We start from the raw sequence: 14,683 nt of genomic DNA, 5'->3' as shown, positions 1-14,683 counted from the left end.
GATGTAGAATTCTTGTTGAATCATCATAAAAAAAAAAAAAAAAAAAAAAAAAAAAAAAAAAAAAAAAACGAATTCTACTAGAGCTTGTTCAAAGTAGTTAAGACCCTGAAACGTTGGAGAATACGGCTCCTAAACCAGCAACAATGGACTCACGCACGCACGCACGCGCGCACAAGCACGCGCGCACACACACACACACACACACACACACACACACACACACACACACACACACACACACACACACACACACACACACACACACACACACACACACACACACACACACACGTACGTACGTCCCTGCATTTATTATACTCCCCCCCTCAAAAAAAAAAAAAAAAAAAAAAAAAAAAAAAAAAAAATGAATGAATGAAAACACGAACACATACACACCAACGCACACACATCTGCTACATGCCTACAGTCCTACACTCTAAGTTTTGATTGCACCTCTACACAACAAAGGAGGAATGGTGTGTGTGTGTAGTTAAGCTCCATGGAGTAGAGTAGTACGTAGTTATGTCCTACAGCAATTTTACCAGTCTACAAGTGTCATGTCGTCTGGCTGGACCTAGCATCTACCACACCCTAGACAAATTACCACAGGAATTGATTTAAAACATTTATTTTTAACTATAATCTGTCAACATTTTGATATGGAACGTCTTAAGAAGAGTTTGTGCCTCTCAGATGTGGTCAGGAGGATAGTGGGAGGTGGAAGAGAAAGACCCTGCTGGCCACTCAAGCTGTTGGTGTCCCGCAGTACGCCACTTGAAGCCCGTTCAACTTAACTTGGTGGAGTAGCCACACCCCGTTTACCCAGCCACCAATCATATCCAGCATCTATCCAATGAATCACCAATAGCATACATCAGGAGGAGACAGGAGGGAGTATACAGAGGATGAAGATGTGGAAGAGATAAAAGGAGGAGGAGGAATACTTCACTCGCTGTGTGATAAAATCACAATCAACCAACCACTCGCTAATCATACACATTTGGCAATGCTGAAGGAAAAAGAGAGGCTGTTTACTCGTCATCTCATATGAGCTCAAGGATGTTTGCGGCGCACCTAGGGTTCTTCGAGACCTTTGGGACAATACCACAGCTCCCTGAAGGCCTCTACGTGACTGCAGAGTGCTGCACGTTCGAAAGATCTTGAATTACTAAGAGAGAGACAGTTTGTGCAAGATCGTTACGATCCGGAGACACTTCTGTAGTCTTCCCAACACCCTGCTCTGTGTGGCTGCCGCGGAGTAGCCTGCAACACACGAAGATCACCCACTCCAGCTGTTTTGTTGATGGGGTAGCGTTAGGCTGGATTTGATTGTTAGCCTAGCTTAAAGTAGGTTGAGTTAGATCAGATTAAGTAATCTATCTTTACGCAAGTCTTCCAATAGACCTCTTAGCAAAAGATGACTGACAGGAACGCTAATGTAGTAGTAGGGCGTTCATAGGTTGTCCTAGTTTAGGGATGAGACGGTTCACTTGGCTGAAGTTTTTCATTTGGCCTCGCCAATTCTGAATGTTGAACATGTTCAAAATTGTCTGATCCTGACCAGTAGATCATATGAAGTACGCTTAATTGTGTTCGTTTGCCTGACGTTTCAAAATCAATAGAGTTCATTAAGGTCGATTACCGGTCATTAGATAAATATTAGGTGATCTTTTTACTATCAATGGCCAAGACAATAGCAGCTCTTAATGCCAAGCGCTGAAATTCGGCCACAGGTCAGTATACCGGAAGTCGGTGACAAGTACAACTCGGGCGTGAAAATGAGGCGATAATGACCGATTTGGTGGTCGGCTGACTAATCTTTTCCGAAGTCATTAACAACTTGCCAGAAAGTGGTCAAGTTAGAGTGCAAATACCAATTTACGCGGTTATCAGTTGTCCGTACCCAACAAGCCCTGACCAGTAGCTGGCTAAACTTAGTCCTGTCAGATTCCCAAGTCGGATGTAGCTTAACAGAACCCAACTCAGGCCAACTCAACAGCAGCTGTGGTGGCTGATCTTCACGGGATCCGTTGCAAGCTATGGTTCGCATAATCTTGATGTTCCGACCAACACTACTACGGTTTTTGATATCTAGTTTTGTTTTGCGTCCTTCTACAAAACACTTCGTGTACAAAAAACGCCGCCCAAGATCCATTACAACGCTTATGTCCTAAACGTATGACTCACTTGACGAAAGTGTTATGATGTATGGAGCAGCAGGTGCCATTATTAGTCACGGTCTGTATTCTCAAACACTTAACGCATTCTTGAGGACTATTTTCAAAGCACAGAGATGATTACGGGTTCTCATGGACATGTTTTTCCAAGCGATGCAGAATTTTTTGTCAAACGATTGCAGAAACATCCTTGAAAACCCCAATAACCTCCACTAGAACCACTTCAAAGTATAGCAGAGATAGGACGCCGAAGCGTTTGAGAATACTGATTGTGGCAGGCGCAGACAGTCAGCCACAGTTAAAGCAACAGCCTGCACCCCACACAGCCTACGCTAACATCCTGCACGTAGGAAGTCGAAAATCACAGATGCATGAATTAGAAAAATGTGGTAATAAAAAGGATGAGATGACTAGGGGTTCTGCTCTGAGATGATATAATGAGGTACCTTCCTGTATGGGGATACGACAGGCCAAGTTGCATATATATATATATATATATATATATATATATATATATATATATATATATATATATATATATATATATATATATATATATATATATAAAAGTTCTTGGGAAAGTTCAAGGGAGTATTACTATAAAAATATTTACTGTACAGCACAGACAAGACTTTCAAAAATACCGAAGGGACAGGAGGAGTTTCAGCCAGTCTTTTTTTATCCCACTTTTTTTTTTTTTTCTGAAAGATGTGGTGAAGTGAAAACTGTAAAAATAGTTAGTTCTCAGTGGAAAACGAAAAAGGGTCAATTGATGAAAGTAAATGTACATACAATACGAATTCTGTGAGAGCTATGCAGTTCCTAACTTGCAGTTGGAATACATCTAAAAGTAGAACTAAGACCATTGTTTGCAGTGGCCTGCTGAGGGAGGACCTGCACCCTGCCCATGCCACCCACCGCCACGTCAAGGAGGGGAGGGTGTGGGCGCCCATGCCAAGGGGAACAAGGAAGCGCTCTGATGGGCCGGGCAGGGAGGGGGGAAGTGTGATATGTGTGGCGGCGATGGTGGTGGTGGTGGTGATGGTAGTGGTGCAAGGTGACGGAAGGTCCCTGCCACTGCTGGTGATGTTGCTGCTGAAAGTGAGCCAGCCACACACACACACACACACACACACACACACTTGAGTCAGCAGAACACTATATGCAATGTGGCACAAAGGAAAATATCATAATACAAAGAATGCCATGCTCTTGATAATGAAAGGGAATCAAAGGAAGAACAAAGGGGAAGAGCCCGAACGGTGACTCCAGTGAGAGCTGGAGGGAAGAACTGTGTTTCTTGCGACTGACTGAGGGAGAGGGAGAGGGATAGTCAAGGGGCACCTGAAGAGAATAGCGGAGCGCAGCGTTCCATCCATGGATAACTGCTGACACGCAGATAGGATTGGTGGGAGGGAATGAAGGGGCTGGGAGGCAGGGTGGGGGGCGTGGAGAGTGGTGGGGTGGCCAGGGTCACAACATGGTGGACTCGGTGGGAGAGGGCGGCGCGTCTTGCAGGAAGGGATGCACCTGACACTCAACGGTTGTGCCTGACTGCTGGTCCCTACCCGGCCCCTCCCTTGGCTGGGGGAGGAAGGAGGTGTAGGGAGTGTGGCCCCAGGAGGTAGGCTGGCCCTCCGCCCCAGACCCTGTCCCTGTGTGCTGAGGGAAGATCTTGTTGTGGCACAGCACTGGCGGGGAGGTGGAGCGAGGGGCAGGGGTGGCGCCCCGCGAAGCCTCCCGACGCGACCCTCGAGACAAGGAAGATGGCCGCAGCGCTGCCTCCTCTGCGTCTTCCTGCAACGGGTGACTCCTGGTGGGGGTGGAACACCGGGGAGCGGACGCGATGCCTTCCTCCAGTGGGTGGCTCCGTAAGCCGCTGCCCCGCCTGGACTCACAGCTTTGCCCCTCTGGTGCGTGACCCACGTGGTTCTCCAGGAGTGGCGGCCCTGAGGAGGGCCGCCCTGTTGGGGATTTGTCACTGCCGTCCCTGGAAAGCCTCCGCATTCCCTGCACGCCCATGCCACACGGGATCTTTGGTACTGCGCTTTGGTTTCTGTTCTTACAGCTACTTTTTGATGCAGACTTTGTACTTGAGGAAGATTTGCCTTTGTTGCTCCTGAGAGGCTCAGGACCTGACCCGGTGGCCCCGGCGGCCCCCCCCAGCGCCCGGCCGTTGGGCAGCCCAGCACTAGAGGGGCCCTGGGATGCCTCCCCTTGGTCCCTCTCCAATCCTACACCCCCGCCCACACATGCCTCCCCGTCCTCTTGCAGTGCGCCTGCGATGCCCTCACAGGCACTGTGCGAGGTCCCGTCAGCAGCGTCGTCAGCTAAACTCTGGAGCCGCGCCGCCTGAATGGAGCTGAAGCCCCGCGCCGTGGTGAGGGACTCCACCGCTGAATCCCGCCGGTTCATGTAGTGCTGTCGCCCCTGCCGCACCAGCTCCTCGTCCAGCCTGCGGGAACCAGACTCTGGCACACTGCCACTCTGACATTCTCTCTCTCTCTCTCTCTCTCTCTCTCTCTCTCTCTCTCTCTCTCTCACGTACACGTACGCACACGCACCTTGTTCACATCCAATCAACCTTCCTTAGTCAACATTTTCCACTCACTATCCTCTGCCTTTCATTACGATACTCACTGTATTAAGGATAAAGTAAAAGAAAACTCAGCAGAGAGAATGACTAAAAAGCAAAGTAACCCATTCACCTATGCACCGCTCGTGATTCTGAACTGCCCATGGAAAGTCACTGTGGATAGCAGTTCGCTTGGCAGTGGACGACAAACTCTTAACAGTTGAAAGACAAAGAATGACTGCACCCACTGGGAGGGCATAGGACTCCTTTCATTAAAGTGTGAAAACAAAAATACGCTCTAACCGAAATTCATTAACATGCAAATATTACATATTCACAATCCGACAACAAAAGTGTTGTTATTGAAGTGAAGTTGTAAATACTAATAACGTTAATATCTTTCAGAGTTGCGCCAAACTTCACTGTGCCTGAAAATTGTGAACCATAAAACAAATGATTAGAAAAATTAGGAAGGTAGCAATGACGCGCTCTCACGAGTAACAAAACGGAAAACTTAAGGGAAATTGTATTTACGTAGGTGAGTTGCCAATCTAACTTCAGACCTACGATAATACTGACACTTATAGGACTGCAGTCTGGGAAATAAAAAGAGGCATGCACTTTACTAAAGCCAGATTCTACTTTGACAAGTCATCAGTATCAAAGACCAAGTAAATTATAATGTAAATGGACCTAACAAAATTTAACCTAACCTAAATTATACTTAGCTAACATAACCTGACTTAACTCAATCTATTCTGTACATATTTAATCAGATTCCCAATAAAAAATACCAACACTAAAGTAATATAAGACTTACCCATGGGAATACCTGATTCGCCACAGCAAGGATGCAAGGAAATGAAAAAAAAATACATGAATCAATAACCAATGAAATGGAATGAAAAAAAAAAAATGTATAATGCGGACGCTATTAGGATTTTCAGAACGTTTTCATGATTCCAGTGATCGTTTAATGATTCTACACTTTAAAAGACTCCATGTAAGTAATCTGGGTTTTCGAGGATTCCAATGATATGTTGACAAGGGTTTTGCATCGTCAGTGGAAAATTACACCCATGAGATACCAATGAATCACAGCTGTGGCCTCAGTAAATTGCCCTTAAGAGAGTCTGGATCAGTGAATCGCAAACTATGTGCTGTGGCCATCACCAAAGTGCCCCGCCTAATTTTCCTAGACAGGTATATGCTCTTAAGTTTGTGTCTCTGCAACTCTGCACCACACTGACTAAAGGCTTGGTGCGCCGTCAAGTCTCTTGAGTGCGCCATTAAGAGAGAGGAAGGAATTGGTTCTCAGAGTAGTAGATTAATGGAATGGACTCAGTAATCAGGTTGTTAGTGCTGAGTCATTAGAAGCTTTAAAATCAGATTAGACAAATTTATGGATGGGGATTATAGGCGGAAATAGGTAGGTACTCGTAGATTTCATACAGAAACTGCCACGTATAGACGTCTGATGGCTTCTTGCAGCTTCCCTTATTTTCTTATGGTCTTAACAAAGTCTGCGAGCCACTGATCTAGAGCGTCTGAAAATATGGGCCGAGAGTCACACGTCGTTATCTATCCTGTGTCATCTGGTCATGGCAATCCCCACGCGCCAAACACGCCACACTCACCCTATCTCTGGGGGCACCGGCAGTTCCTTATTGAAGCCTTCCTTGCCCAGTAGCCAGTAGGTGTTCATCTCGCCCTTGCCCTTGAGCTTGGTGAGGCCGCGGTACTCTAGATGGTAGCCCCCCACGTCCCGCAACACCGACCACGTCTTTTCGCTCACGTGAATGCGCCACGCGGAACCTGTGAGGGCGAGACGGGCGTGACAAGACTGCACCTCGTGAAGACTGTGGGGTCGTGTTAGTGTGGAGTTTTCATTATGTTATAAAACTTCTGAGGGAGACAATGGGTGTTATCAGATTACGGGAAAGGAAAAGAGTAAAATGAGGTGATAATAAAAGAAGAGAGAAATTAAGGGATTTGTTTATAATTCTGGAGAATATGGGAAGGGAAAAGAAGAAAATAGGGTAATGATAATAAAGAAAAAAGTTAAGGCACGTATTCACACTTTTTGAAAAATGCAGAAAAGAAAATAAGAAAAAATGAGGTGATGACAATGGAAAAAGAGAGAGAGAGAGAGAGAGAGAGAGAGAGAGAGAGAGGAGAGAGAGAGAGAGAGAGAGAGAGAGAGAGAGAGAGAGAGAGAGAGAGAGAGAGAGAGAGAGAGAGAGAGAGAGAGAGAGAGAGAGAGAGAGAAATTAGAATACTGATATCTTTTGGAAAACACTATATTATTTTACCATAAACTTGCATCGAATAATTTAACGATGCGTGCGGAGAAGGCATGCCACTGACAAAGGATATGTAAATTTATCAAAAGCTGAATTCTCATTAGAGGAAGAGAAAAGTGCAGAAAGTGAGTTAGTGCCACAAGAATCCTGGCAACTTCTTGAGTGCTGTGCTTCACCTGTTGATTCCATTCTGGAGGCGGTGTTGACAGTGTCCCCGAAGAGGCAGTAGCGAGGCATGGTCATCCCCACCACGCCGGCACAACACGGCCCTGCACCGGGAGGCAAGGGGGGTTATGGCGTGACGAACAGGCTTTAGGGAAACTATACGCTGCACTAGAAGGGGCTGGGAAGTTGAAGTCTCTCTCTCTCTCTCTCTCTCTCTCTCTCTCTCTCTCTCTCTCTCTCTCTCTCTCTCTCTCTCTCTCTCTCTCTCAGAATTCACAAGACCACATGAAAATGTACGTAAGAATAACAACAACAGCCAAACATAAGAGACAACGCGCGCCATTCCTCACACCCTGACGCCTCACTGCCACGCCCTCACCGGAGTGAATGCCGATCCGCAGCATGAGGGGAATGTTGTGCAGGTGGCGGATTCTGAACTTCCCGGACAGGTGCAGGAGGTCCAGGGCCATGGTGGCGATCTGGGAGGCGTGGTCGTCAATCTTCTTGGGCGCCCCTCCCACCACCATGTACGCGTCCCCGATGGTCTCCACCTGCCGGGAGAGAAAACGCGAGTCATGACAGTGCCTGGTGTTCTTAATTAAACGTTTCTGTATTAACTTACTGTAGTGGAAGTTATTGACGTTTTCAAGAGTGCATGATTCTAGTTAAGTTGAAGTAATAACAGAAAAGGGAAATCTAGTAACAGAAATAAAATACACCCAGAGAAACCTAACTGATCCCCTGTTAGGTTAGGTTATGCTAAGTTATGTGCTACTATTTCTTTTGCTGGCTGTAGTGGACGTTACTGGTTTTTCAAAAGTGTATGAGAACGCGAGAATGACAGACCATTCATACATTTTGGTGTTATAATTACTACTTTGACTGAAGTGAAAGTTGGTGAGGCTTTCAAGAGTGTATGACCTTCATCTGGCAGGATGAAGAAAAGACACCGATTCATGTTCTTAAACGCTTTTGTGTTGTAACTACAGTACCACTTTTTAACTGGCTGGTAAGGAAGTAATTGAGGTTCTTAACACACACACACACACACACACACACACACACACACACACACACACACACACACACACACACACCTACCTTGTACACATTGTAGTGGTTGATGGTGGAGTCGAAGGCCGTGTACAGGTCATTGAGGAGATCCACCACCTCGAAGGGCGTGGAGTAGGCCGAGATGCTGGTGAAGCCCACGATGTCTGAGAAGTAGATGGTCACTTCCTCAAACTCTTCCGGCGCTACAGGCATGCCGAGCTTCAGCTGGTTGGCCACGGAGCTGCGGAGGTGAGGTGGCGTGAAAGTATGGCCAGGGAATGAGATGATGAGGCGGCGTGATTGTATGGCCAGGGAATGAGATTTGATTGATTGATTTGATTAATGGCGCCGCAACATCACCGTCATATGGGTTCGCTGCAAAACGTTCAAAGCAACAAAGATGGCAGGCTACAATACTGATTTCAAAAACAAAATTTGGTATAGTAAAATATATTAAAAACAATAAAAATGTGAATATATAAAAGTAAATAGGGAATGAGATGAGGTGTGAGTGTATAGTGAGCTAATGAGATGAGGTGGTGAGTGCATATGTGGTTGGGAAATGAGATGAGATGATGTGAATGTACTGTGCAGTGGGAGAACTGTGTGGGGGGGAATGAGATGAGGCAGTGTGAATGTACAATGGGAGAGTGAAGAGACGATCCCACAAAAGAAAGGGCACAGGCGAAAAAAAAAACAAAGACGACCTCCTTATTTCCCTGAAAAGACGAGGTGGTGTAAGTGTGTAACCAGGGAATGAGGAGATGAGGTGGTGTGAGTCTTCAATGAGAGCATGAGGAGGCGAGGCAATGTGAATGTAGAGACATAGTAGTTTATTCACCACAGCAATTTTACACACTATAATGATTAAACTAGAACCTTAAAACGGGTAACAGGTTGAGAAGAGATGATGGCTTGATGAAACATTAAGTTGAGAGGACGTGACAAGAGGAACATATAACAAACTCAGGTGTGACAGCAAACTATTTCACCTTTTATTAACTGTATTCTTTGTATTGTGAAGTATTCTCTCTCTCTCTCTCTCTCTCTCTCTCTCTCTCTCTCTCTCTCTCTCTCTCTCTCTCTCTCTCTCTCGTGTTTACCTCACCTGGGCATCATTCGGTTAGGTTAGATGGTATTGGTATTGCTAAGCTGGGTTAGAAGCTAGGTACTGCTGGGTTAGGGGATTAGTGTTAGGTTAAGTATTGCTAGGTTAGGTTAGGTTAAATAGTGTTAGGTCAGGTTAGGTTAATCCTCCCCTCACCTGGGCAGCATTCTGTTCAGCAGCTGCTCCGTTTTCTTCTTCTCCAGGTCGAGCTGCTCAGTGCGGTCCTTGATCAGCTCCTCCAGGTTGCTCGAGTACTTCTCCAGCATCTGGAACATAGTGTCCACGATGTTCTGTCGCCTGTGCGGGAGAGAGGGAAGTGCAATATGCGGATTTTTTATTTTTTATTTATTTTTTAGTATGTTTTCATCAATATAAAAATGTCTTGGTCTATGTAAGAAATGATGTATAAAAAAATGAGAGCAAGGTGCTGAATTTTTACCATATTCTATTCACGACTTTTCCTGCATTATCTAGTTTAAATGCTTATAAAATCAAGAAAAGGCTAACACGTTGGAGTTCACCGCGTCTTTCCATCTCTGTGAAAAGTCTCGTATTCCAAAGTTTGCTTCCACGTCAAGAGAGAATGTGTACAGATGAAATTTAGTATCTTCATCTTCCTATTAATATAAAACTTCTTGCATTCATTAGTTAATTGCATGCAAACTACAGCAACAAGAAGAGAATAACAAAGAGGAATTTTTATGGCACTTTTCTATCGTCGTAAAACTTGTTGCATTCTAAGTTTAATTGGAGATGAATCGAAGGGAAAAGAACGTAATGAACTGGTTTGCATCACTTATTTATGTAAATGTTTTTTATTGTAAAGTTTAATTACGTATAAAACCAGGAAGGAAAGTAACAATTAAGTGGTAATTAAATCTGTGGAATTAGCACTGCTCATTTACAGCCTCCAAACGGCACAGCGTTAGAAATGCAAAGGATGGGAGTCACAGAGGAAGATGCAAGGGACAGAAACAACTGAAGGAGACTCGTTCATGGCGCCAACCACTGACTAGAGAAACGGCAAGAGAAGACAACACGGCACTGTCCTGCCTCACCTGCCCTGGTTCAGCTTCTTGAAGAGGTCATTAATCTGGTTGAAGTCAGGCCTCATCTCCGGCAGCTCGGCCCAGCACTGCTTCATAACGTTGATGGCGTCAGGCGGCGCGGCGCCCTTCGAGACTGATGGCCGGATCATGGGCGGCGGCTTCTTCAGGCGGGCAATGATCTCTGTGGTAAAGAAACTCAGTGAGGTGAAATTCATGGGATTTCTAAGGACATGACACCATTGCTGAGCTCTGTCGAGAGAGAGAGAGAGAGAGAGAGAGAGAGAGAGAGAGAGAGAGAGAGAGAGAGAGAGAGAGAGAGAGAGAGACGAGAGAGAGAGAGAGAAGCACCTACTCCCTCACTCACACACCTTGATGGGAGAGCTGTACCATGCAGTAGGGCGCCCCTCTCACCACCACCTCCTGCATGATGATGGCCAGCGAGAACACGTCCCCTGCCTGAGTGCCCTTGGCCATCAGACTCTCGTCCCGCAGCAGCTCAGGGGCCTTCCACAGCAGGTCTGGCAGAGAGGACACCCACCCATCACCACTAATACTACCAACCTTTCGCTGCTATAGACTTTCGGTTGTCTTCTTGCTAATATTTCAAGTAGTACCAGATATATTTTGCATAGACACAGATAGATGAAGATCAATAAATAGATGCTTGTAAGGGAAAGGAAGAGAAAATACGTGTATATTTTTCTCTAGCGCAGCAGTTACATGCAGGAATGAGTGAAGGGTCGTGTTGCTTTTGGAAATGTAGATTGAAGCACCTGTGTAACTAATTAACTAGCTTTTTGAGAGGTTGTCTGATGGTTCTGATGGGAGATGAATCGAGCGTGCTATGTGAAGAACTACAAACTACTGCTACTGCCTACTACTACGACTACTACAGTGACTCTATAAGTCATGCTTGAGAGAGAGAGAGAGAGAGAGAAGAGAGAGAGAGAGAGGAGAGAGAGAGAGAGAGAGATGAGAGAGAGAGGAGAGAGAGAGAGAGAGAGAGAGAGAGAGAGAGAGAGAGAGACTACTATTACAACTACAGGAATAGGAGGATAACACAATACAAACAAAACAACACAGCACAACACAGCACAAAAGAAAGAAAGAATGAAAGATAAAGAAAGAAATAAAGAAAGGAAGATAAGAAGGACAAAGGCAGCTTATAGTCAGTCAGTAAGTCAGAAATAAATAATTAAAGACAGAAACACACACAAAAAAAAAAAAAAAAAAAACGGCAACACAAAACAACACAAGGAAACATAAAACAAACAGGACAACACAACACAAAACAACACAAAGACACAACACAACACTTCAAAACACAACCTAACACAAGCAAACAAAACCCAACTCAACGCAACACACACCACGCAGAGGACGAGTAGGCTGACTGAGGTTTTGGTACTCGTAGATGCCCGGCAGTCCGTAGTCAGTCACCTTGAGGACCCAGCGGGCGTCTATCACACAGTTGCGGGACGTGAGGCGGCCGTGGTGGCGGAGCAGGGAGCCGTGCAAGTACCGCATCCCCTGTACATTAAAGGGTAGCCAGCCGAGGAGGGATGGGAAGGGTGAATGTATTAACTAATGGTGATTGAAATGGGTTTAGTAAAGAAGGAGGGGGAGGAGGAGAAAGGGTTCTATGGTACGCAGACAGAAGGTATGAGGTTAGCTGGTAGGGTAAAAAGAACTGAATGGAAGAAAAGAGAGAAGGTTTAGAAATAGATGGAGGAAAGAATGAGGTTAATTTTAAAGGAAGGAGATAAAAAGAGAGGCTCCATATCTGGTACGCAGGAGGAAAGAATGAGGTTAGTTGGGAAAGAAGAAAGGAGAGAAGATCTGGAAAAGGAAAAAAGGAAGGAATGAGGTTAATTTAAAAAGAAGGCAAAGCGAGGGGGTTTAAAAATGGTACGTAAGAGCAAGGAATGAGGTTGAGCGGCAAAATGTGAAAGGTAGAAGGAAGAATTATCAAAAGGGAGGAGGAAAACAAAACAGGGAAGGTCTGGAGATGGTAGGAGGAAGGAATGACATGATAAAAGAAAAGAAGGAAACGAGGGAGGGTTCTGTATGGAAGGAATGGTGTTAACTGGTAAAGTATGGAGGGTGTGGAAGGAAAAAAAAAAGAAAATGAAGGAAGGGGGAGAAGGAAAGAAGAGAACTAAGAAACAGAATTGGGAGTTGAAGAAAGGAAGAAAGGTAAGAAAGAGGATGGTAAACAAATGAAAGTTTAGTAAAAAAAAAGAAGAAAGAAACAAAGAAACAAAAGAAGAAAGGAATGAAGGAAGGAAGGAGCAGGAGGAATTAAAGGATGGCGGAACGAGAGAGACAGGAGGTAGGAAAGCGAACTGGAGGGAGGAAAGGAGGAAGGAAGGAGAAGGGAAGGATATAACACAGGAAGGTGTTAAGTTACTGGACAAAGGGAGGGAGGGAGGGAGGGAGGGAGGGAGGGAAAGAGGGAGGGAGGGAAGGGATCAGATTATGAGAGGAGACCGGTCAGCTGAGAGAAGGGAAAGGAGAGAGGGAGATAAAGGATAAAGGAGAGAGGGAAAGATAAAATAGACTAATTAAGGAAGAGGTGGAGGGAGAGAGAGAGGGAAGGAGGGACGGAGGTAGAGAAAGGAGAGGACTGAGGATGGACGAATAGATGGATGGATGGAAGGGGGGATGAGAGAAGGGAAGGGAGAGAAAGAGGATGGGAGGTAGAGATAGAAAGCAAGGTAAGAATTGAGGAAGGTATGGATAAAGTAGGATGGATAAGAGAGAGAGAGAGAGAGAGAGAGAGAGAGAGAGAGAGAGAGAGAGAGAGAGAGAGAGAGAGAGAGAGAGAGAGAGAGAGAGAGAGAGAGAGAGAGAGAGAGAGATGAGGAAGGTATGTAAGGCAAGGAATGAAGGAAGAGGAGGCAGGAGAGAGTTGAAAGGAAGGGATGAATGGACGGAAGGAATGACAGAAGGGTTGGGTGGGTGGATGAATGGATGGATGGATGGATGGATGGAGGGTGGATACAGCGGCCCTGACACAGCTATTTGGCGCGGATACACCCATGCATGAAGAAATTGTCGTTGTGATAACCAGACCAATTCTTTTTAACTGCACAATGGGGGAACTCTCTCTCTCTCTCTCTCTCTCTCTCTCTCTCTCTCTCTCTCTCTCTCTCTCTCTCTCTCTCTCTCTCTCTCTCTCTCTCTCTCTCTCTCTCTCTCTCTCTCTCTCCCCCATGAATGATGTTAGTGGTTGCCTCAAAAGTACAATCAGTGAGAGAGAGAGAGAGAGAGAGAGAGAGAGAGAGAGAGAGAGAGAGAGAGAGAGAGAGAGAGAGAGAGAGAGAATCATGGCTTCCATTTATGCTTCACTCAGAGGCGGAAACTAATTGATTCTCTCTCTCTCTCTCTCTCTCTCTCTCTCTCTCTCTCTCTCTCTCTCTCTCTCATTGTGGCGTGATTTGTTGAGCTTCGACGGTAAAGTAAGGTTAGGTTAGGTAAGGTATGGCAAGGCAAGGTTTGGTGAGGTAAGGCAAGGCAAGGTGAGGCCAGGTAAGGCTGGATAAGACAGAGTAAGGTAAGGTATGTCAAGGTGAGATAAATTAAAAGGTAAGACGAGGAAGGTAAGAGCACACTGGTGGATCAAATTATCAAGTGATCGTTTTCTCTTTCACTCACACTGCAACGAACAATTACCTTTCTGGGTTTCTGAATAAGAGGCACAATATCGTCACGGAATGAGTGATGTACGTAATATTGGCTGTTTTTTCACCTTCACTACACACAGCCTCTTTGATCTACACCCAATCCACAGCAAGGGGAAAGAAATATCAGGGGAAAGTGATGAAAAAGAAAAAAATATGAGCTGCACTTTCCTTCAATGCACGTAATTTCTTTTAATGTACAACCAATGTACAAGAACAAGAAGAAATAACAAAGGCACGAGTGGTCTAAAATTATGAACCACTATTCTTTCACTCTAGACACACTACTATTTTTTTTACACCAAAACTACAAGAAAAAAAAATCCACAAACTCAAACAAATTACAAGATCAAGAACAATCCAGGACTAACATGGAGAGAGAGAGAGAGAGAGAGAGAGAGAGAGAGAGAGAGAGAGAGAGAGAGAGAGAGAGAGAGAGAGAGAGAGAGAGAGAGAGAGAGAGAGAGAGAGAGAGAGAGAGAGAGAGAGAGAGAGAGAGAGAGAGAGAGAGAGAGAGAGAGAGAGAGTGCTAAATATTCACATCAACATCAATAACCCCCAGTACTCACC

At 45.3% G+C, this 14,683-nt stretch overlaps 1 protein-coding gene across 1 annotated transcript in view; it reads right to left on the bottom strand.

Moving 5' to 3' along the window:
* Positions 1–3,387: 3,387 nt before the first annotated feature.
* The window catches only part of LOC135109192 (uncharacterized), an 89,552-nt gene continuing 78,256 nt past the window's right edge, over positions 3,388–14,683 (bottom strand). The window contains exons 12-20 of the mRNA XM_064020365.1: positions 11,801–11,960; positions 10,799–10,948; positions 10,440–10,611; positions 9,538–9,678; positions 8,322–8,514; positions 7,600–7,771; positions 7,232–7,324; positions 6,390–6,567; positions 3,388–4,632 (exon numbers count right to left, since the gene is read on the bottom strand). Coding sequence (XP_063876435.1) covers positions 3,651–4,632; positions 6,390–6,567; positions 7,232–7,324; positions 7,600–7,771; positions 8,322–8,514; positions 9,538–9,678; positions 10,440–10,611; positions 10,799–10,948; positions 11,801–11,960 — 2,241 coding nt within the window. The 3' untranslated portion in view covers positions 3,388–3,650. The remainder of the gene's footprint in view (positions 4,633–6,389; positions 6,568–7,231; positions 7,325–7,599; positions 7,772–8,321; positions 8,515–9,537; positions 9,679–10,439; positions 10,612–10,798; positions 10,949–11,800; positions 11,961–14,683) is intronic.

The sequence above is a fragment of the Scylla paramamosain genome, chromosome 18, assembly GCF_035594125.1.
Source record: "Scylla paramamosain isolate STU-SP2022 chromosome 18, ASM3559412v1, whole genome shotgun sequence".
NCBI lineage: Eukaryota > Metazoa > Arthropoda > Malacostraca > Decapoda > Portunidae > Scylla > Scylla paramamosain.
The sequence above is the reverse complement of the archived record's forward strand: the minus strand, read 5'-3'. Positions and strand labels throughout refer to the sequence as shown.